The sequence below is a fragment of the Rhincodon typus genome, chromosome 24, assembly GCF_021869965.1.
Source record: "Rhincodon typus isolate 14 chromosome 24, sRhiTyp1.1, whole genome shotgun sequence".
NCBI classification, from domain to species: domain Eukaryota; kingdom Metazoa; phylum Chordata; class Chondrichthyes; order Orectolobiformes; family Rhincodontidae; genus Rhincodon; species Rhincodon typus.
The window spans coordinates 23,100,720-23,126,288 of record NC_063355.1 but is presented as its reverse complement, the minus strand read 5'-3'; the positions used below and the strand labels follow the sequence as shown (position 1 = coordinate 23,126,288).

The window sequence follows — 25,569 nt, the reverse complement described above, 5'->3', positions numbered from 1 at the left end:
CTGAAGAAGGGTCTAGGCCCAAAACGTCAGCTTTCCTGCTCCTCTGATGCTGCTTGGCCTGCTGTGTTCATCCAGCTCTACACCTGGTTATCTCAGATTCTCCAGCATCTGCGTTCCTACTATCAATAAGAGGAAATTTAGTTTTCAACTGCTATCACTGCATTAAGATATGTGCAATATTTTCTTCCCTAGAGAAGAAAAATGGTCCTTCAAGAGTCCTTGCAATATTCCACAAATCGGTTGGAGTTGTGCCAATACAGAAATCTCTCTCTGATATAACCTTTCACACCTAACTTACTGATGTTACTATGGCTAGTATTCCCAGGGGAGAACAAATCTATGGCATTCCTTAACATCCCCATTTTAACACTCCGAAAATCTCTTCAGACTTTTAACCCAAAAGGTTGGGACTGCTGAGCTATCACTTTGTCCAATTTGCCCAATTTCTTATACTTTGATTTTAGAAGTGCCAGGCATTTTGGCTCTTTGGCTTCTCAAATTAAAAAAGTAGAAATTCCAAGATAATCTCAACCAGTCAGGGCATTACTTAGCATAACGCGTAGATGACTGTACATATCGGATATAAAATTTAAGCGCAAGTTGCAAACATATACAGTAGGATTCTCAAAGCGTGGCCGAAAAGTAACTGAATACAAGCTTCCTAAAGTCATTTGAAATTATCAGGAGGGGCATTCATATAATTTCATGATCGGCTCTAAATCCCTATTCTTCATTTGCCTAGAGAAATTTATACACGTGGACTGGGGCAGGGGACAAGTTTTCACTCTCCATAAATACTGCCCAACTTGCTGAGCATCTTCGGCATTTTCTGTCTTTATTTCACCTTTCTAGCAGCAACAATATTCGCTCTTGTAGAAGGGCAAATCTTATAGATCAAGTGGTAGCTGCCTGAGAAATAGCACACTACAGCCTCAATGTTAAAAGAAAAAAACCAAAGAACTGTGGATGCTGGAAATCAGAAACAAAGACAGAAATTGCTGAAAAAACTTGAATGGTTAGGAGCCTTGTAAATACAAGTGCATTAATTCAAGTTACACAGTAGCAAAGAAAACCAACAGTGAATTGAAAACACTACTTCAAACTAAATTAGAACTGTAGGAACAATGCAAAAGGGAGATAATCAAGATCTTTATCCCCCCTCACACAGCAAAGCATAAACACGTGCAGCAGACTTTCATACAAAGGCAAAAGCCAGGAAAAAAATTCTTGAATGAGTTCAACAACATGATGAAAAAAAACCCACAGTATTACATACAAATAGCTGAAACAGAATAAAGCCATTCTATGCCTGAAACCTGTTTAACACACCACATCATCATGGTTGATCTACACCTCATCTCCATCTACCTAACTTTATAGATGGTATATTTCAAGGCACCTAAGTTAAGTTAGTGTTTAAGATGGCCCCCTTTCTTTTGGCATCAAAAATTCATGCTTTGGCCTATACTTGGAAGTATCAAACAAACTATTTTCTGCAAAGAAATGCTATACTCACAAAAGGAGCCAACTTCAATTTTCTCTCGTGGAAATACGTTTTGCTATCTTAGAAGTTGGAGTATGGGATCAAACAGGCAACACAGTCTGTGCTGCCAATAAGATGTGAGAGAGTTTAAGATATCTGCATGAAACAGGCTGTGGAGAGGGAATGACAAGTGGGTCCTTTCACATGAAACCAGTTGTAGTTTGTGTTTTAAGTTAGAGGTCATTACATTTGATAACACATCAAATAACTGCTTACAGTGAGGGAATTCAGTGCTCAAGAAAAATTGAGGTGAGTGTGAAAGAAGATCCCCAAGACCAAATGCACCATGACAGCTGCTCGTAAGCATGTATGAGAAAGGATCTCAAAACTTGTCAGAATACTTACTTCATTACCAGAAATGCAATGCACTTTAGCAGACCAAATCAATTGCTGAGCTCAGCAAAGTTTGATAAACAGCTAGTTGCCATACCTGCTTTATAAAACAAACAGGTCTTGTGTTGCATTGAAAACCAGGACTGCCAGGTTCCAGCAATTCATGAATAGATAGCACCAGAAGACACATATCTATAATGTTACGCCAGCAATACAGATGAAACATCTATGTATTTCAAACAAGACCATCAGCCAAATTATGGGGTGGAAAATCAAAATATTTCAAGGAAAGCTAGGGGTCATGACAAAATTCACAAGAGCATTAATCTGAATTACTGACAGAATAAAATTAAAGACTCCAGTAATTTTTCAAGATATGCAGAATATCCAATTTAATGGATGGTGAAGAACATCATTTGGGTGGAAAGATGATTTGGAAACTGAAAGTATCACATCTGATCTAGAGTGGAATTCTTATGGTACTTAGCTAAAGTGAAACAGAATAAATTCAATTAACTCCTGATGTTGAATGAAGAAGATCAATTTGATAATATTTTTAAAAATTATGATTGAGGTTAAACAAATGTTTGTAGAACTCCGTAAAATGTGTCACTGATTTTTTTAACATTTCAAAATTGTGACCACATACACCAATGGTTCATTTCATAGTCATTGTACAAGCTGAAGGGTTCTTGTGGAAGTGGTAGTGTCCCCATCTTTGGGCCAGAAGATCCAGGTTCAAGTCCTACTTGCTCCAGGGTTTATCATAACATGTTTAAAAATGTCTACAAGTTGAAGGCTCGTGGCAAACGGTACCATTCATATTTCTAAGCCAGAAAGCTGGGCTCAAGGCCTACCTGCTCCAGCAGCATGTCATAGCATGTCTGAAAAGGTTTATTAACAACATCCTAAAGAACGCCGCTCTTGGGTAGATTTTGAGGTGACAAAGACTTTGTATGCCAGAATTTATGCTATCTATTTGAAAATTTCCAATTTACCCAAGATTGATGACCTTTTGGAAGACAGAATTCAAGATTCCCACCAACTTGTGTTTGAAAATAATGTTTCCTAATTTCATTTCTAATCTAGTCCTAACTTTATTATGCTCTCTGTGATTCCACTGCCTGGAAAAAAATAGTTCTTCAGCACTTACCCTACAAATTTGACCCTTTAAGACCTGGTGATATCCTGGTGAATCTGCATTGTATCACACCACAGCTAATATGTTTCTTTCCTGAGGCTAGGTGGACACAAGATCATAGAATCCCTACAGTGTGGAAACAGGCCCTTCGGCCCAACAAGTCCACACCAACCCTCAGAGCATCCAACCTAGACCCATCCCCCTATAACCCAACTAATCTACATATCCCTGAACACGACAGGGCAATTTAGCATGGCAAATCCACCTAGCCTGCACATCTTTGGACTGTGGGAGGAAACCGGAGCACCAGGAGGAAACCCACGCAGACACGGGGAGAATGTGCAAACTCCATACAGACAACTGAAGAGACTCTGTGCAACTAAAACATAGCTTTCTCACTTTTGTATTCAGACATCTTTGAAACAAAGGACAACATTCCACTACAATTTGCTTTTTGTTCCCCCCGTTTGATTTGCAAATGTGAACTTTCATATCTCTTCATTCTCCTAGTTCCTTACTATCAATGCAAATCAGCTGATCTCACACTTCCCCAAACTGAACTCTATCTGCTCTCAGCAACCGTTTTCCTTCAATCTATTCCATGTCTGTACATAACTTTAAAATGTAAAGCAGTTAATAAAAAAGTAAAATTTATGAAGTTCATTGCTAGAATATGTTCTACAAACTGTGGTCAATTTCAAAACCTGTAATTTAGGTATTTGAGGTAAACAAACTCTTTTTGCTCCAAGGTTTTTAGTTCAAGGCAAAATACAAAAAAAATTACTAAATCAGACAAACTCAAAGAAACTTAACATCCTCACTAGAGGATGTCAGCATGAGTATTTTCAATTATTTCCTCAAGTTTTCCTATATATACACACTTTGTATCAATCTGCTCCTTATATATTAATCAAAATGGTTTCACTCATTCAATTTTTGAAAATGGGGTATTTACAAATTGAGACCATTTTGTAGACCAAACAATTGTGATAATTTTCTCACCCAAGATACTGAGCTTCTTGTTTTTTAAAAACTTAAAAAACCCTGCAAATTCACCAGCTGAATCAAAACTAAAATAAAATGTTTTACGCGAAAGAACTAAACAAAAAACTTTAAAAAAAATAATGATGACCTGGCATGCACTGCCTGAATAAGATGGGGTAAGAATTAATAATAATTATTCACAAAGAATTGCATAAATGTGAGAAAGAGAAAAAATGTAAGACTATTGAAAGGAGTAGGGGAGTGGGGCACAATGGATAAAACAAATATTCTCCTTACAAACGTCTGGGGAAAAAAGTCCATAAAAAATTTATATCGCTGTGACAAGTTCGCTTTGCAACTTTCAGTGACAGATTACAACTTCCGTCTAATGTTCTAAATGCAGGGGAAATGAACTCATGAGCAAGTCCAGCAGCTTCTCTGGCTCCTGCATGAACAGTCACAGAGGTAGAGTTCATGTCACAATGAAATATGAAACAACAGCTTCACAATTACAAGTTCAACCGCATTAGAATAATGATCGTTTCAAAATACGTTTTCTCTCTCATCCCCACTCATCAATCTGAAATAAATTTGATTTCAAGCGTCCAGAGAGAGACTGGACAGTGAAAAGCCACGCTGCCGATTTTATTGCTTTTAAATTCAACTTGTTGGGGCCTAGGAAAAGGAATTGGATCTTGCCAAAGCGTCTAAAAATAGCTTATGACGCCCAAATCTCTGAGTGCTGAAAAGGAAAAACAAAGATGGGTATCGAGTTTCTTGCGGCCCCTTCCCCCACTGTCCCTGACAAGCCGCTCGGAAAAACAAAGCCAGGGTCTAAGATTACAGGCGGCACTTCCACCTTGCGGCCTCTTTCCCTCTCTCACCTGTACGCCAGAGTCATGCACTCGAACAGCTTGGTCAGGGATGCGTCGATGGAGAGATGGGACGTGCTGTACTTTCCGAAGCAGTAGGTCTGACATGTCTGTTTATTGACGGTGTCGAAATCGTAGCCTTTCTTAGGAGGGTGCTCGCGGTGCGGAGACGACACCATGAAATGCCCGCTGTGGATGATCTGCAGCTCGTCCGACTTCTTCAAATTGGGCTCGTCGGCGTCCGAATCGTCGTCGGGCTCCTGCTTGATGATCACCGGAGTCCGGGAGGAGCGCAGCAAGAACACGTCCTTAGCCATCTTAAACGATCGAGCAGCTGTAAGGTGAAGCAAACATCAGCCACTTTCTCTCCAGAGCCTCATTCCCCTGCCTTCCTTCATTCGGCAGCTTCGCCCCTGACGACCAGGAAGGGGGGGTATGAAAACAACCCGCCAATCACAGCTCGCCGTTTCTTAAAGGCGCATGGCAACTGGCGAGAGGCCGCTTCGAATTGGTCGTTTCAATGACAACGCCCACTCGCAGCGGCGACAACAACAAGCGAGAAGCGCAACAGCAAATTGGTCATGAAACAGGCGCAGAAAGATCTAAAGCCCTTCCACTCATCTAGTCTACGGCGATCAAAAACAAGCACGCAACTGTTATAACCCCATTTTCCAGCACTTGGCCCTTGGCCTTCTGAAACAAAAACAGAAATTGCTGTAGAAACTCAGCAGGTCTGGCTATAACTATGAAGAGAAAGTGGAGTTAACCTTTCAGTGACCCTTCTTCAGAACTGATAGGGGCTAGGAAAAAGTTATATTTTTGCTGATAATGGGGATCAAGCAGGGAAAGGAGTGAGTGGCTAGACGGAGACTATGCCCAGTGAGAAACAGAAAGTGCGTGAGGTAAAAGACAAGGAGAAATAAAAACAAGTCTAAGTCATACAGCCTCTGGCGCCTGCTTCACCATAAATAGGATCATGGCTGATCTAACATTCCACACAGCCGCATCCTGCATTTTCCCCATAACTCTCAATTCCCCTCATCAAGAAGCTCTCTATTTCGGCCTTAAATATACACAAGGACTGTGTCCCCACAGTTATGTTAAATTTATTCTGAAATTATGCCCTCTGGTCCAAGACTGGTTCCTGACAGGAAACATCCTCTCAGCCCCGAAGAATCCTCCACACCAGCTATCATCTTAGTGAACCTTCTCTAAGCTCCAGATGTAGCCTCACCAGCAGGAAGACTTCAGCACTCATGCTCCAACCCCCTTGAAATAAAGAGCCAATGTTCCATTAGCCTTCCTGATTACCTGCGATATTTGTCTGCTAGCTTTCTGTGTTTTGTGAACAAGTACCCCATGTTACTGTGTTGCAGCTTTCTGCATTTTATTCTTCCATTTAAAAATTAGTGTTCTTTTACTTCCCTTCCAAACTGGACACCTTCACTTTCCCACATTATACACCATTGCCAACATTTTGCCACTGAATTAATCCTATCAGTATTTCTTTGTAAACAGTTTGCATCCCTCTTACAACTTGACTTTCCACCTATTTTTGAGTCATCTGCAAATCTGGCTACAGTACATTTGTTTTCTTCCTCCAACTCATTAGTGCACATTGTCAACAGGTGTAGTCCCGGCACTGATCACGGTCAAACCTCACTCAGTTACGAGTTGCCAACTTGAAAAAGAATGCCTTATAAACTTGCTGTTTCCTGCCCACCAGTCAATTCTCTATTAACGCTAATGTACTTCCTCCAACACCATGTGCTCTTATCTTGAGACTTACCTTCTCTGAAGTATCTTGTTGAACACCTTCTGCAAGTCCAAATACAACACACGTTCTATTATCCACTCTGGTTGAGACTTTCTTGAAAAACTCTAATAAATTAGTGAGACACAATTTCCCTTTCACGAAGCCATGCTGACTCTGCTTGATTAGATCATGGTTTTCCAAATCTGCTATTTCTTACTTAATAATAGATGTTACACTAATTGGCCTATTGTTACCTGCTTATTGCCTGCCTCCTTTTTTGAACAGGGGTATCACATTGGCAGTTTTCCAGTCTTCCAGTACTATGCCAGAATCCAAGAATCTTTGGAAAATTACAAACATTGCATCCACTATCTCTGAAACTACCTCTTTTAGGATCCTAGGATGCAAGGGCAGCGCTAGGGGACCTATCTGTCTTTAGCCCCATTTGTTTGTCTAATACTACTTTTCTCGTGATGGTAATTAATTCCACCACCCGCATTCTTTAGTATTAATGAGATGTTCAAAGTGTCTTCCACCATAAAGACTGATGCAAAATGTCTGTTTAACTCTTCCGCCATTTCCTTGTTTCCCTTAAAAATCTTGGGGAGATAGTTATGGGCCCACGTTCCCTTTGACCTTGCTGTTCCTTTTTTATATACTTAAATAAATTCTTGTCTGTTTTTATATTACTGACTAGTTTGCCTTCATGGTTTATTTTCTATCTTTATTATCTTTTCAGTCTTCATTTGATAGATTCTGAATTTCTCTCAGTCTTTGGAGCTAGCACGGACTCTTGCCTCCTTACATGCTTTTTCTGCCAACTTTATACTGTTCTTAACTTTCTTGGCTAGCCATGGTTAATTTATCCCTCAAAATCCTTCCTCCTTGCAGGAATCTATTTTTGTTGAATCATGAATTACCTTGTTAAATGTCTGCCATTGCTTGCTATCTTTCCTGCTAATCTATCTGACCAGTTTACTTTAACTAACTCTATCTTCATTTCATTGTAATTTCCTTTATTAAGTTAAACACAATTGCTTCCAACCCAAGATTCACCCAATTATAATGTTTAAAAGTAAGCCATGGAAACAGAAAAGCTGGTAACAAAGACCATGACCAGCTGAAAATGGGTTGACTGTGCTGAAAGCAGCCCACGTCATGACAGGGTGTGGGTGTGGGCAAAGTTAAAGAGCCTGAACACCACCTTCCACATCCTTTATTTAACCCCACACCCCAGGCCGTGTCATGACATGGCTGTGCTGAAATCGTCCCAACCTATTTTCACCTAAGCACAGTATCATCTGGTCCCCAGCTTAACTTTTTCTACCTAGCCTACTTTCTCTCTCTCTGGGCTGCATCTCCACCTAGCCACTCACACCTTCACCACCCGCCCCTCCCCATCATCAGGTTAAATACTATTTCCTAGCTACTATCAGTACTGAAGAGTCGTCACTGGAGTTGAAAGGTTAATTCTGCTTTCTCTCTACAGATGCTGCCAGACCTGCTGAGTTTCTCCAGCAATTCTGTTTTTGTAGCAAATTTACCATCATGCTATCGTCTCTCTCCCAGTATCCTTGATAAGTCAGCAAATAAAACCACAGACAGTGAAGACATTTTAAATGCAACATCTTTAGTTAATCCTCAATGAACAAGATTAAAGTGATAGATTTCATTGCAGGGAATTAAAAAATACTTACGCAGACTTAACAGATCATAGGGAATTAACATTAGCACTTACTTAAACACAGTCTATTAGTCAACTAAGTTTTGTGGCTTTGGTGCTTGATCTTTAGCTTACGTAGCAGGATGTCCACATTTATTTTTCAACAGCATGAAACAAAAAACGTAGGTCAGTACCAACTGTTACAATTCAGAACTTGTGTAAGACAACAATAATTCAAGTCAGTGACATCAATACAAGGTGAAGATAGAAAAGTGAAGTAGTTCAAATAATATGTACATAAATGTATGCCTTCTTCACAAATTACTAACCCAACTAGTTTGATAACATTATTTAGTGTAAAGAAATTGATACTTTGGAAATTTATTTAAAATGTACATCTGAAGTGAAAGGAGGACATTTAATCCCTCAAGTCCCTGACAACGTGATAACTAATTTATGACTGAATGCCAGATACCACCATGTAAGGACAATGACCTGAAACTTTGACTGGGTTTCTCTCTCTCTAGATGCTGACAGACCTTTCTTTCCGGCATTTTTATTTCATATTTCTGATAGCTGCAATGTTGTTTTTCTTTTTAGTGTATATATGTCCATCTATACATTTAGATTACAAAAAGAACTTCCCAGCAAATATAACACATTGTCAAGCAAGTAACTACCTAGGTTGTACAATTTTGTCTCATAAAAAATAACTTACATTTACAATTTCAATTGTTTTATGATGGTAGTGTTGAAACAAATAGTGACTGACATAATAAGCACATAAATTGCACAGAGTTTCACTGTAGTGGCTCACCAGGTGGAAGTATGCTTTTATAGTAAGAACAGTTATATCACCAATGATCTTTTTTATTCCATTCATTCAGGGATGTGGGCTTACTAGTTGGGCCATCATTTATTGTTCTTAAGCAGAAGGGAATGAGCTGCTTTCTTGAACCATTGCAATCCTTTTGGTGTATGGACATTCACAATGCTGTTTGTTGGGGGTTCCAGCAACACTGAAGGCATGCAGATCTATTTCCAAGTCAGAATGGTGACTAGCTTTGTATAGTATCTGCATGTCATGGTGTGCCTATGGACCTGCTGCCCTTCTAGTTGGTAGTTGTGTTGTCAAAGGAGCCTTGGTGAATTTCTACAGCACATCTTCTTGGTGATGCTGGCCATGGAGGGACTGAACGTTTGAGGATGTGGTGCTATTCAAGCGGACTGCTTGTTCTGGATGGTGTCAAGCTCCTTGAATGTTGTTAGAGCTGTACAGAGCAGGCAAGTGAAGAGTATTCCACCACAATCCCAAACTGTGCCTTATAGATGGTGGACAGGCCTTGGAGAGTCAGGGGCCAAGCTACTCAGTGCAGTATTCTTAGCATCTGACCTGCTGTTGTAGCCACTGTAGTTGCATGGTGAGTCCAGTTGAGGTTCTGGTCAATGGTAATCTTCATGATATTGATAATGCAGGAGTCACTGATGGTAACACCATTGAATATCAAGGGGCAATGGTTAGATTGACTGTTATTGGAGATGGTCACTGCCTGGCAATTGTGTGGCACAGATGTTACTAGGATATTATCCATAGCTCAATGTATTCAGACATGGATTGTATCAATAGCTGAGGAGCTGCAAACAGCATTGAACATTGTACAATCATCAATGAACATTTCCACTCCTGACCTAACAATGGATGGAAGGTCACTGATAAAGCAGCTGGAGATGGTCGAGCTGAAAACGTTACCCTGAGGAATTAGCTTAGAACCCTTTCTGGAGTGCTGGAAAGTGGGACTAGTAAGATTTACAGTGGCTGTTTGTGCAGACAAGCAAAGCCACAGAGTCTCTTCTGTAATGTATGATTTTATGATTCTTTTGGTATGGTTGTGACACGATTTAGTCTACCTACCTCTGAACCAGGAGGCCTTGGTTCAAGTCACACCTGCTCCACTGGTGTGTAATAACATCTCTGAACAAGTTGATTAGAAAGCATCTCTTGAGCTTAAAACACTTTGGCAGTTTTTATGTTACAATGCTAGTGTCCATACCTCTGAACTAGAAAACATGGATCAAAGTCTATCTGCCCGAGGTTCACAACACGTCCAACACAGGTTGATTAAAAATAACAAATGGTCTTGTGGTGCTTTGGGAGAGTGCTCACCTGTAGGCTACAAAGCCTGCAATCAAATCTCACCTATGCCTTAAGTGTTTCATAAAATGGCTGAACAAGTTGTTTAAAATAACTATCCTGAGGAATTCCTTGAGCAGAGATGACTGACTTATAACCACAGCCATCTTCCTTTCTGCTAGGTACGATTTCAACCAATGGAGAGCCCCTATTCCCTCCTTGATTCTCAGACTCCAGTTTTGCTGGGGCTCCTTGATGCTATACTCTGTCAAATGCCGGCCTCTGCTTCAGCTCTTTTGTCCATGCTTGAACCAAGGCAGTAATGTTGTCACGAGCCAAGAGACCATGGCAGCACCCAGTCAATGGGCAGGTTATCGATAAGCAAGTGCTGCTTGATAGCATTCTTAATGACATCTTCAATCACTTTCCTTATGACTAAGAGTAGACAGATGGGGTGGTGTTTGGCTGTGTTAGATTTGAACAGCAATTTGTGTATAGGATATACCAGGGCAATTTTCTGCATTGCCAGGTAGATACCAACTTTACAGCTGTACTAAAACTATTTGGCTAGGGGTTCAGAAAGTCTGGAGCACGTCTTCACACAATTGCCAAAACATTGGTGAGGCCCATATCTTCTGAGGTACTCTGTATCTTCAGCTATCGTGCTATCAGTTGGAATGAATCAAAATGGCTGAAGACTGGCATCTGTAATGTTGGCCATCAGGAGGAGACTAAGGTAATCATCCTCTTGGCACTTCTGAAGATTGTTGCAAATGCTTCAAAAATCTCCTTTCCATCAAAATACTGGCCTCCCCCATCACTAAGGGTGGGAAGATTTGTGGAGCTTCCTCCTCCAATAAATTGTCCACCACCATTCTGGACTGAATGTGGCAGGTCTGCAGAGCTTAGATTGGATTCTGTAAGAACAGAAATTATGCAATATACATCCAAAAGCAAAAAGTGCATAAAGTGCTTATAAACAAATGCAATTCTTCACTACTGTCAACCTTGAGAGTCAAACTTCAGAAAAATAGGTCAATTCTGCTATTCAATTGATCATGTTTAAGCTAGAGATTGGCTCTATCTGCCTGCCTTCATTCAGAATCTTCAATATTCTGTACTAACAAAAAAAAAGTGAAATTTTGAATTTCATTGTTGACCTAATCTCAACAGGTTTCAAAGCAAAGTTCCACTACTTTTTTGTGGCATAGGTCCAACTTTAAGATTACAAGTACTAATTCTGGAGCTCCCACCCGGAGAAAATCACCACCTACCCCATCAAATCCCTTAATCTTCATCAACACCTTAAGTGTATCACTCCTTAATCTTTTTTATCAGAGGAAAAATTATGCATTGGTCCCCAATTTAACTCCTTCAGTCCTAGCATCATAAGTGAATCTGCAATACACCCGAGGAGCAGCACCCTTCTGATGAGTTTTGATCAGAACTGCACAGTTTTAACATGCTCCATCCACCTGCATTTTACAATAGATCTGAACATATTTTAAACATTATGAGTACATATATACAGGCAACATATTGATATTAATAAGAAAACACTGCCTGTAAATATAAAAATATATCTACAAATCCACAGTGTCTTGTAATGGAAAACATCCATAAGTATCAAATTAGAGGGTATTTCCCAAACAGATTGAGATGACAATGCGAGGTATTGATCAAATTATATGGTAAATGTAAAACTGATCAAAACAATCTGTCCAATTTTATCCCACTTAACCCACAAGTTGATAAACATATTTGTACATTGCATTGTACATAGTCCTCCTAGATTGCAAAATAGGCAATTGAGAGGTGATCCACACTGGGCCTAAATACAGAGCAACGAACGGGGTAGTTGCTAAATAGTGAAACATTAGGGAGAAAAGATTTGTGGGGCATAGGGTCCATGGCTGCATTCCCTCTCATTTCTCCAGCCGCTGTGGGAAGCTTTGAATAGGTTGCAAAGCTGTGTAGCTTAGAAGGAATGTTGGACCAGGTGCACAGATTATGATAGTTAGAAAATAATCAGAGCAGCTAATGGGCTGCTGGGCTTTAAAGGACTAGAATACAGCTGGGTAGTTTTAATTATAGAAATCTCTGGTTCAACTACACCTAGGTACCAAGAGCCATTCTGCACAATATACCTTAGGATGGATTGCAATGCAGTTGTACCAGAATTATATCTGGAGTTCAAAGTTTAAGTTACAAAGAACAATTACTCCAATTAGTTTGCATTCATTGGAATTGGAAGTTAATGAATGATTTGGTAGTAAGAGAAGGGGAACAAACTAGGTACAGTGAGTGAAACTTTCCTCTGTGTGCATGTGAGGGGCTGTGACAAGGGGCATGTTTAAGAGCTTGAGAAGTGAAATACAGAAGCACTTCTACAACAAGTGCAATAGAAGTTTAAAATGGTATTCTGTGAACTGTGATTGATTCTAGATCAATTGTTAATTTTAAATCTAAGATTGCTTGTCATCCAAAGGAATTAAGGGAAATAGGGAAAAGGAGCTGTATGTAAACAGGATCCAGATAAGCCATAATCTTTGACTCATGGCAGAACAGACACATAGGGCTAAATGGCTTATTCCCATGCTATGTCCTTCATTTAGCACAGGCCACTAGGTTTTGGGTTTCCTGCCTTGCCACCCCTAGCTCAATACACACTACTGAGAACAGATCCAAGCTATACAAATTTAAGTTCTGGACTTGATTACTGAACTATGCAGAATTATCCGATATCCCTATGAGCAAAACGATTAACCAGAGTTTGCTGTTTTGCATTAAACAAACCTCATTGGAAAATGGGTTTATGTACTACTGGCATAAGGTACGTTCTCCACGGGTTAAATAGTTAAAAATATACACCTACTTGATTTAACAATTGAACAAAGTTGGAACTAAAGTGGGAAATAGTACCAGCCTATGCAGGTTATGCTGAAATTTCAGAAATAGATTGAATATTGTTACATTAACAGATTATCCCAACAATACATGCAATTAAAAGTACATTGATACAAGGTGAATAGAAATCCTACCTGATGTCATTCATCCAATCTTAACTGAGTCTAGTACATTTTAAGGAAATCAAAGGAAAATTAACAAAACATTTAGAAAAAATTAAGCAAGTTTCAAGCTTCTCAAATGAAAATATATACATTGGGACTGAATAGGATGGCACCCCGAAGTAGATGAGATATTCCCAAAGAGTTATTGAAAACATCAAGCACCTTTAAGTCTACAGTTAACTGATATTTAAATGGCAAGTTAAATTTAAAACAAAAGTATATAAGCAAGAAAAATTTATTAAACTAATATAAAAATCAAACTATAAATCGGTGGGAGGAGAAAAGTACAAAAATAGCAATAAACACTAAACTAAAGCACCTATGTGATGAAGACTAGTACTTTCAAAAGGAAATAATTAAATCTACTTTCATTTCCTTCCTTTTTTGTTACTCTGCATATGAATACATTGAAAACTATCAATATTCAAGAATCAAAAAAACGAGTTGGAAGTAAGTTCCCAACACAGTACTTACCCTAAGCAACCTACAAAATCACCACACTTGGCCTCCATCAAAAACATGAAAAAGAAAATCTAGAATCTAAGTGAATAGATGCAGCAGCATTAAAAAGTGCACTTTGCCTTAAATTAGACACTCGTAACCTAAATTGCTTCACTATGTTATCATTAAGTTCTCTCCAAATTTTAAGATTTTTTTTTACAATCAAGTGTCACTGCTGAAAGTAGAAGCTGACAATAAAAATTTGCAACTACTTCTGAAGTTACTTTAAATGCACTGGAAGAAAAATGCTGGCAGATAAAATTTATAGGATCTTATTACTTCAAAACCCATAAATAATCATTAAAAAATGTCAACATTAGCACAATATGTTCCTGTAAAGAGTTTAATTTTGGTCAGGTTCCATATCATCTGTAACCTTTTGTCATCCACAGGAAATAAAAATACAATACATAACTGACTAAAAACACAATGTGTTATACAATTTTTTTTATTCATGAAAACAAAGCCATTGTACATGGTACAAACCATACTCAAGAATAAATAAAGAAAACATACTGCTGTACAACACATTGCATTTCAGTTGGAAATTGTTAAGTATTTTCATGATAGCTTCGGTCTCTAAAAATCATAATACGTTGTTAAAAGATGGGCAAACTGATCACAAATTAATTCGTGTTGACAATCGGACAGTATTCATATAGCTTTTTGTAGTTAAAATGTAGTAGTAGCATGGATTTCAAGACCTAAAATCACAACAAGAATGTTTGCTGCTATTTTGATATATTAGTGAGTAAGTGCCTGCACTTCTACAAACATTTGGAATGTGGTGCTTCAATCTCTATTAACATAAAAATTTGAAAGGCAAAATTTGAAAGACAAAAAACTTTACCTAAAGTTAAAACACTCATTCTGGCCCTGGCAATATCACAGTCCTGCAAGATAACAACTTAGAGTTCACAGATACAAGATGGGATTTGTTTTAAAGTATTCCTCAGATGGAGGAAGCTTCAGGGGTAACTAAAATGTAACAGAAGCTCCAACTTTTTTTTTAAGTATAAGAGAAAAACTTGCACTACCCCCAAGTTTTTGTTTTAAATAAAAGTACACAAAGTTTACCTGCTTTAACTGTGGCACTGCTTTTATGATGGAATTAAAACCATTTTATCATTTTTTTTTTAAATGAAGCCAGAAGCTTTCTTGAACATTAAACTGCACTAGTTTCAAATGGAAAAAGACAATACCCAAGTTAGATTGTACAGAAATTCTATTAGGAAAAGCCAAACTTAGTTATGGAAGGCAAGACTACACCCAATTGTATAAAAATTCATACCACACCTACAAAGTTCATTAGTGTTGCTCATAGCTTAAAAAATTACACTGTTGAGCCCCTTCATGACACAAGGTTTGCAACTAACTTTCACTGCAGCCATCTTGAAACTAAAAAAAATACCTACATAAAAATCACTCTCAACATTTGGGGACTGTTACACACCTCATCACTTTTAGTAAACTTGCCACTAAAACTTGAACTGCTTTTGGTTTATGCATCCATCATAAACAAAACCAAAAAACAAAGAAAGTTAAACAGCAGCAGTACTTTGAAACCTAGTTAAAAGTGTTGCCGGTCCCCAGTATTGTGTATAACAAGGTTCCAAAGTATATCAAAACTGAACCAGAAATCCTTGAACTAGTTACCTGAAGGAAAACAGGATAATTAATATTATATTTATTTTGAATTACTTTTGAAAGTCCTGCAAGAAAAAAAAAGTTCCCTTGCATTTTCAAATAAGTGAAACCTTCCCCATGGACTTAGCATTTTAAAATAGCACTGTCAAAAGGTCCAAGAAAAAAAACACTAAATTAATGCAGACATGTGGCTCAAACATGTATCATACAGAAATTTTCAAACAGTATACACCTTCAGTACTAAGAACCATTCTGTTTTTCCTGTCACTATTCAATATTATTCTATTTAAGAATCTGCATATCATTTGATATTTGGATCAGTTGGACAAACAGCAAATTGATCCAATCCTACTCAGCCAGTTTCCAAATCTTTTTAAAAAATTACAGATTTATTTCTATATGCAAGAATAGAACAGGTTCAATTGAGGAGACAACTCAGCTTCAGTAGGTCCCCATCATAAAGTATTACAATCTTAAGAAAACTATGCAAGTTAAAAATATGGCCAAGTATAGGCACATTGAGCATTTTACTAAAACGCTGATGAAAAATGCAAATTATACATTGGTTTGAGCACATTTTGGGGCCACTTTATACAGTGGTTTGGGTGTCTAGACTCACTAGGTACATTTTTGCAAACACCATTTCCAACTTTCATTCATTTGAATTTGAGCACGAGATCATAAGTGAAACAACCAGACATACTAATCAGTTCCTGAGTCACTCCAATCTAGTGTAATGCATAAGGTAGTCCCAAGACCATGCTGATATTTCACTTTCACAGTTTCTGCAACACGAAAATAACCAAGCAATAAATTCAAAACCAACTTTCACCCATCCACCCCCCAACCAAAATACAGAACAGAAATTAAAAATACAATTCAGAACACCAGACATCTGCTAACCAACTGGTAAGGGACAAAAGTTAAGCAAGTAAGTGTGCACCTGAAACTGCAGTAAAGTCAGGCGAGCAATGCCAGACTGTGCTGATCCAAGACCTAAACTAAATTCAGCTTCAGGCTTTGTTTAAATGCTGCCGTGAGCTCAAAGTATCAAATGGGTACTCCGTGGTTTATCTCTTTGGGAAGTTTAGGGAATTACAGAGCTCACTCGCTATAGATTGAGCCTGGAAGAGTGGGGACGGGAAACAGATCCTCAAATGTGCTAGTGAGCTGGAGTTTTCAGAGCAACAAGGGCCATTCTTGCTTCTTCAAAGTGGGGGGAAAAAAACCTCTATTCTAGGGTCATTCTTCAGTGCAGTCTTAGCTGACCCGTCAAAGATAGGCCTCTCAAAACCTAATACAACTAGGCAGATCATGCTGTTTACAGTCTCTACCTATTTATATTTTAATTCTGCACTTGGGGCTTCAACCAGCACTAAACTTGGTTTTGCAAATTTAAGCCCAATGCCCACGTGGGTAAATGCATTGCCTGAACAAATGTTAACACTAAGGGCTGCTCTAGCACTGCAGACAATTATACAGAACTGAGATTTATGCAACATAAAATTGACTTTAAAAACAATTTACTGTGAGTTGAATCCGTCCAATAAAATTACTTCAGATTCAGTAACTGAATTTTCTAAGTGGCCTGGGTTACAGAAATTCAAACATTTATAATGGGAATATTATATATTGTCAGAGTTTGAATTTATTATAAAGTTATCAAGTATTCAATCCACTTTAAACAAAATTATATCATTTAAAACATTTAAGGTGGAAAAACTCAGGCATGTCAGTGTGAGCGAGTGATAATCTTGAGCAAATCAATTTGTTAAAACCACATGTATTCTCATTCGCAGTACATAAGCACCTATTACCTATGCAAAGGGAAACTGCAATGCAGTGCAGGTTTATACATTAATTTTATTTCCTTGAATACAACCGTAGTTTTGAGCTTCTGTGATGCTCAGTTCCATTTATTAATGTTGGAGCCATGGGTTTTAAAAAAAAAAATCAATAAAGCCTCAAATAAATAAAAACGCTAATGGCTTTAAACAGTTTTATCAGTTATAGTATTTAATCCAAAGATGTAACACATATCCTGCCACAGGGAAATGCAACCATCAACATTTTAAATTACTAAATAGTACACAGTTCATTCAAGTGAGAATGAATGTAGTATGAAGTCTATCAATTATTCAGAACTGGAATTTAAAACATTGCCTATAAAATGCAACAAGCTCAAGTCTCAGATAGAGACCCCTAAGTTCATACTCATATCTACATCTTTGTTGCCACAGCTTTTAGACATTTCAAGGATTTAATCAATTTAAACTTTGTGTGGTAAAATGCAAATCAAATGCCAAAGTGATTTGGAAAACTGACCTACTTGCAAATTTTTTTTTTACTTCAAAATGTAACATTTGCCAAAATAAATTTAATACCCACATCACCTTTGTTCAAGTTTTCTTCAATACTGAAGAAATTCAGTAGGTTTGTTTGCATTAGCTGATCAAACAAAAGCATGACATACAGAGTTTCAACAATCACTTTTTTCAGAAGAGGCAAACTAAAGTACAGTATTTATACTTTCTTTTATATCCCACAACATGCATCATCCAAAGAGTCTCTTGCTCTCAGGCTTGCACAGGCATTGCTACAATCTGTTGTAGACTAAGAACAACCTCACCTGTCCTACACAGCAGTACAGAATCAGTTGGATACTTTTGGAAGAGACTTACAATCTTGGACCTTCAGGTAAGAATTCATCAGATTAGTTTGCCAAAGCATTAGGACAGCTCATCAACTATTTTTAAATATTAACAATATTCCGGCTGTATACCATTCACTGCTTGAAAGTTTCATTTTACATCCAGATTTCTGGTTGGCCTACAAGTTGAATACAATTACACATCCATTATAGATTCTATTTGTGTAGACACTTATTTTCAACTACACAACTCCATTGTATCCAGAAATCCGTATTTCCATTCATTAGTAAACAAATAGAATAACCTATGTACATGGCTGTATTCAAGGAAATAGACTTCTATTTTAGATACTTGTAGAATGTTTTAGTTACAAAGCTAAACATGAAAAGGATCAATCGTTCAGATTTTGTTACACTGATTAAACATGATCACAATAGAATCTTACTACTTTCAAGGCAAACAAAGGGCACTTTCTGTAAGATAGTGGTCATTTTTTTTTAAAAAAAAAAGAGGCACAAAAATGGAATTAAAATGGCATGAATAATGGACTTCACATGTATACTAATTCTGACCTGTACCATCATTAAATATTTTACAACATAAATAAAAGAAATGAAATACAGCAGCAAAAACATGTGATCTTGACAAGTTTTATAAACTACCAGTGCGTAAACCCTCCTGAGTCCATTTCTTCTACCCACCCCACCCAACTTTAACAGTGAAAGTAATTTAAATATATAAATCACTAGAATGTGTATTCACAGGAGAAATTAGTCAGCATCATATCTGTCCAGTCTTCCCAAATTTTCTTGGATTATGACCCAACAATCGTTTGTGGTCAGTGGTTCCTCCATGTTCAGTAATGTGTGAAAGTTTCTAGAAGGTCGGTCTGAATTGAGGCCTGTTGATGTACCTTTTCATGGAAAGTGACCCAGAGTTTTTGGACAGCCTAACTCTCCTCAGCACTCTGCTGAGAGGTTTCTGTTCTGATCTTTTTTGGAAGTGGCTCCCCATCTTCAGATTCCTAGGTAGAAAAAGATCAAGTTTGACTACGAAACCAGCATTATTCTCCTTCAGATGTTACTTGTAAAAGATCACAATAAAATTTTAGCAAAAGTTTACAGAGTTCAATTACAACAGACAAGGACACATTTTTCATTCTGAAAAAGTAGTAACACAAAAACTGTTTTCGTGCACGTGAATTTGAATGGAATGATTTTTCTATCCAGTGATTCAACTGTAAAGGAAATACAGAATACTCCATTTGCAATTGTTCAATGAAGTTCAGACAAAACAGCACATATTCTAGACAATGCTATTCCCTGTGTTTAATTTGACCAGAGAGAGATCATGATAATAAACTTTAGCTTAATCCACACACACACACTTCCCATTTTAATAAGATTGCTTGCCTTTGAACACAAACCTGGTTCAGTTTATGTCTCAAAATCAGTTTACTTCAAGTACATGGGAGTTAGTGTGCACGTGAACCAGTCAATTGTTTGTTAATGCTGTTCATTTTGGATTTATCCACTGCATTAGAAGAATATTCTTAAACTCTATATCCAACTAGTAAGTTAAATGTATATTTTAAAAAACCTTGTAAAGTTCAATGTCTTGGATAATTTGTTGTTCAAAAAAACTTCGTACAGTTCAATATCTTGGATAATTTGCTGTTCCAAAAGGGAATTCCATATGTTACAAACGCTAAATATGATTGGCATTTGCAGTATTATAACAACTTTCTCAATTATACCTGAGTATCTTTGGTAGTATCTGTGTTCTCTTTCACTCCCGATGGCTGCATATCTGATTTCTCTAAATCAGCTGGAGATAATTCTGGGGGAGTTTGGGAATTTGGCTCTGCTGGTGGTGATGTGTCTATAATAAAAAAGCAAATGCATATTTATTAGGTTACATTTTTCACATTTATAACATTTACTATAATTTCACAAAGATTGGTGTCCTTAATTAAGACAGAAACTAGCTTAAGACAGAGATTCTGTAAAAAGTGGTAGCCAATCTGACGAAAGGCAAGCTGCTAGGCCTTACATTTGCTAGAAACATGACAGAAAAAGAATACTCCATTGAAAACATCTCAATGTGACCAAGGAATTTTTGGCCTTCAGCCAAACTCTCACCAACAAAATACAAAAACTATCCTGGATAATGCAGCAAGGACTACAATAATGAACACAAAAATTGGAGATTTTCAGGTTGATACATGTATGTAAAAGAGCTTTTCTAAATACATTCCAAATTTTACTTCTATCGTTCTGCAAACAGAGATTATTGCCACACTAGGCCTCTGAAATCCGGGCACTGACCGGAGTTTGAAAGTCACATCGTCTATTCCAGGATTTCACTCAAGTTTTCATTCCCAGGCGTTTAAGGCAAATCAATGTTATCAATGTTATCAATGCCTTATTCGCGCACTGTTCAGCATGGACTTACAAAGCAATACTAGCAAATAAGATGGGAGCCAGAAAGTTATCTGCTTGTCCCTCAGAAGTTAAATGATAAATAGATCACCTATAAAGGAAAATGAGGTTTACAAACGCTGTAAAAATTCTCTATACACATGTGGAATATTTTGGCAAAGCTGTTTCAGCATGGAAAAATATTGCTGTAGACTCATTCTTAAATGTGGTGTAAAAATCAAAATTCCCAAATTTCCATAGTGAATAATACTGAGAAGTGGATGCACATTCTCTCCCATCACTCAATAATACAAGCTAATGCTATTCAATTTAAAAAGTATTCCAATTCAACATGAATATACTCATATACAATTGAATTTATAACAGAAACTCCATCAAATATGATCTATCAAACCATTTCTACATTTTATTTCCAAAATGACTGCATTTATAAATGCAATAATGGTTTCTATGATGGTCATTGTCAATACAATTCAGCGTTAAACTTGATAATGAAAGTCACTTTGCTTCTAGGGAGTGGGGAGGGGAGGCACAGAGCCAGAATCTTAGGCATAGCCGTAAGAATATAAAGTGAATACCTTTAAAGCATCTTTTTAAAAATTCAATATAAAAGTTCAACAATTGTGCTTCCATATCTAAATGTTCCTTTTCTTTCTCCACCGTCACACCCAATAGAAAAATGGAATACATGAACAAATGCACAAATATTTATATTTTGCTTTTGCAGCACAATCGTTTCAATGGCCTGACACGTATTGCTAACAACTAAACTACAGGGAGTAGATTAAAAATCAAAGTGTATGAAATATTAATATATAACAAAATACAGATACTTTTAAATTTTAGATGCTATCAAAATTTTAGATTTAATACATCTTCAAATATTGTGACTGTGCAACTTTTAAAGTTTAAGAGTTAAGCCAGTGCTTTTTTTCCCCCTCAAAAGATGACCCCAAACTTATATGTTGCTGAAAGGAACCTAGGTGTTTTTCAGTCTAATTTTGTTATAATTCTAAAATTAAATCCATCATAAATCAATATTGCAGACTGACTATGCTAAAACATGAATCCACGACAGTTAGCATCAGGGAACAATTTTCAAGACACTTTATAAATAAATACCTTCTGCCATGTTGAGCACCTTGCAGTTCAGTACCTTTGAAAAATAGTCTATACCACAGGTATAGTGTTAATCATTAATGAAACAGTGTTTCAAATATCAACTATAACAAGTTGGATTAATTGGATCTTACTAAAAGTGTTGGTGCAGGAGTAGAGAGTCAAATGGCCTGTGAGCGCTGTATTATTTTAAGATAAATATTAAACCTCAGGCACCATAGTTTAAATTAAAACGATGAATAGAAATGTAATTCCTTAGAGGAAGCAATAAAGGGATAGTCAAGATTTTCTGCATAAACTAGCAGGCTTCAAGCACTTTTTACAAGTAATGTCACTGATTAAAAGGCTGCGGGACAAATGCATTAGTCAGCCAAATATCTTATAACTTTAGAAAACAGCTTGTCTTCGAAAGTTAAAACATTCCAAAAAGCGAAGCATTTTTTAGAAGCTTCATTAATAATTAACAATACGTTTGACAAAAATATGCAAATGGAGAGAAGCAAATTGAGAAATGGCCATACTCCCAAGAATAACCAAGAAGTATTTTAAACCTAAAATTCATCTATAAACAAATTCACTGATTATTTGTCTCAAACTGACAACAAAACAGACCCAGCAACACACTTTTAAATTTGAGAAAAATTAAGTTTTAAGATTATTAACTATGAACCAAAATTAAATATAGTTTCAAAGTGTTATATAGGTTCTAAAGAGCAATTAATTGAGAATGTGTTATTGTATTGCTGTTAAGTACAGATGGCTGCTTTTCTAGGTTCTAGGCCAGTCAACAACGCATTTAATTAATACTTGATTTTTATCTTCAGAAAAAAGTTCCACAGGTACAATTACTGCATTCAGAATGGCCAGCATTATGAAGGATCATGCGGATATGCTTCAAGTGCACAATGTTTAAAGATGTACAAGGGCTTTCTCAGATTGCTATTTCCCTATTTGGTCCCTAATGCAATTAATATTTGATATTTATGCAATAAAATTTATTTTTCAACGTACGTAGCTGCTGCTTGGATTTATTAGATTTTATGCGGTTACTGAGTTGGTCAGTCTCATTTTGCTGCAATTGAATGGGATTTTTACATAAACGTTGAGATAGAAATAGAAGTCTTGCCATGGTTACCACTACAGAGCATTTGTTGGGAGGGGAAACTGCATGAATAAATTTAGTTAAAATGATATAGATATAAAAACACAGCATGTACTATCCACAGTGAAGTGCAAACAGTCCAAACAAACTGGAAAATGCTTCAAAATACCTATAAAATGGTGCACTAGTTGAATGTGATTTATGGATCTGTTTATAATATCCCAGATGCTAAACATAGACATTACGATTAAGTTTATGTAAAAGAAAACCTGAAATATGAATACTTTGATCCAAGTACAAGATATGAATTACAACATTAATGGCCCAAATAGTTAATACACAAATTTAGGAAAATCCAATTTTAACTCAAAAAATGGGCATGAGACATCAGTTGGGAAAATTATTTAAACCTAAGTAGTTTCCTTGAAAATCAATGAATTTACTTAGCAAACAGTTGAACCAGATGGAAGGATGGATATGGTCTGATCATTGATCCATGCTGTGTTAGCAAGCAGGACCACAGTTGAGTGCCACCAAACTCCCCCCCAGCCACCCAAACCACATAATCACTGCCCTCCCCCCCCAAGTTAAAGAAGAACATTCAGTCTTATTTTCCACTTTTGATCATTACCACTTAGCCATTGTTAAAAATAAACATGCCAACAATAGATAAAAACAGGATGGATAGAAGCTACAACAAATAAATAGCCTGTGGACACTTATTGACCAAATTCATATATGAATAACTAACACTTGAATGAGATAGCAAAGGAAATTGTATCACTAACTATAATACATGAAAGAGACAATGCCTCAGGAGAGGCACTAAAGAAATAAAACTGCCACGGGAAAATAAATATCTGGAGAGTTAGAACGTTCAAAAGAGCATGAAGAAGAAAATCAAATTATTATAACCTGATCTTAGATGAGTGAATTTTGAGATTTGCAGATGTGAAGCATATCAGGAATTAAACATTTAAGGGCAGACTGAAACTGAACACATCACAAAATATGTTGGAAAGACAAACAAAGTTAGAATGATTATTCCCATAAATAACTCTTGAAATTCTGTATCAATATTTAAGATTTTTATGCTAACCTTCTAAAAAGGTGGCTTGTAGCTTTAATGTGGGACTCACGTTGAAAGGGAGCAAGTTTAAAATCAAATTCCAATTAAATATTTGTCACTGCTAAAATTGAGGTTTTCCAATTCTCAGTGAGCAGTTTAATAGCCTTGTGGTAAAGAAAAAACACAACTACACATACATGTATACACATACACAGAAACCTATCCCGTCCCACAAAGCACACCTCTTATTGGTAGACATGGAGGAGCTTCCATGGTGCCTCTGAAGAAGTCTGCTACCCAGACGGTCCCGTCCTCCCAGATGAAGGACAGCTTGGAGGCAGGAAGGCATAGAAAAGGAGATGTCAAATTAAAACAATTACAGGAAAAGTTATTTGTTTAGCTATCTAATTTAAATTAATATGTGTTTTTCGGTTACTTGGCTTGAAAAAATTCGATTCAAAATTTCATTAAAAAAATGAAAATGTACGTCATTTAAAAAAGCTGTGCAGCTTTCACCACTCCCTCCCTTATGTCACAAATTTTATGCCAGTGAAGAGGCAAAAGCAGTCAAACTGTTCATGACCCATGACCAGAGGGACTTTCCAATTGTTTAAAAAAAAAAGAGACTGTAATAGCTGGCCAAGTCTACATCTGTGTTTCTACTGATTTTTATTGAACAACTTCAGATAGCACAAGTTTCATTTGGCAAGCAAAATTTTCAGCTTCTGATCTCATTCCCATACTTCCAGGAGGTACGTTAAACTCATCAAGACAGGAAATTAAGCGAAGCATATTCTGGATTAGACAGAAACTGCCGAATTTAAGCCTGTTCAAAGTATTTATGCAGTACACAAGCTCACGATTACATAAAAAAAGTATAAATAGAATAAATACCCTTTTATTCCCTTCCACCTGACCAGGTATCAGTGTAGCACAAGTGGTAGATACAAAAATGTCAAATTTTGTGGTAGTTAATGAACGGTCATGAAAGGGCATAAAGGGCCCCATGTTACTTACTTTTCAGCTAAACAGTGGGACCCCAAGTACTAAATGAGAGAGCAGTATAAAAGTCTAATGCAAGGTTGAATAGTTGAAAAAAAGAATGATCACCTGCAAGGCCACGTGATATTCTGAGATTGAGGTTTGGACCTTTCCAGAGAGGTCACTTTGCAAACTCCATGTACTGCCAATTAGAGAGTAGACTGTTGACCTCCCCAAAGAACAGGTCACATGGATTCCTTTTGTGCATTATCAATTCAAAATCCATCCTGATCGTCTCCTAGAGATCACTCCACTGACAAGACAGGAAATGAACTGTACATAAGGGACATAAAAAGATCTCCAGCAGCAACAATAATAAAAGCTTCTGAAGAGGATAAACAGAGGAAAGGTTTTCTTTACCAAGGCCTTTGATCTCAACAGTTTCTACATTTTACTCATTGCTAGTTAAATTCCCTGGTAAGAAGCTGATTATGACTTGGAAAAACTTGCTTCAAAATCATCAATCTTCCAATATGGAAACCACACATCAGCAACAAGCACATG

The 25,569-nt window shown here is 37.1% G+C and overlaps 1 protein-coding gene across 3 annotated transcripts in view; it reads right to left on the bottom strand.

The window, feature by feature from the left end:
• Positions 1-14,472: 14,472 nt before the first annotated feature.
• bcl7a (BAF chromatin remodeling complex subunit BCL7A) overlaps positions 14,473-25,569 on the bottom strand; it is a 54,763-nt gene continuing 43,666 nt past the window's right edge. For all 3 annotated transcript variants that reach the window (XM_048611598.1, XM_048611597.1, XM_048611600.1), the window contains exons 5-6: positions 20,050-20,174; positions 14,473-19,317 (exon numbers count right to left, since the gene is read on the bottom strand). In XM_048611598.1, coding sequence (XP_048467555.1) covers positions 19,243-19,317; positions 20,050-20,174 — 200 coding nt within the window. In that variant the 3' untranslated portion in view covers positions 14,473-19,242. The remainder of the gene's footprint in view (positions 19,318-20,049; positions 20,175-25,569) is intronic.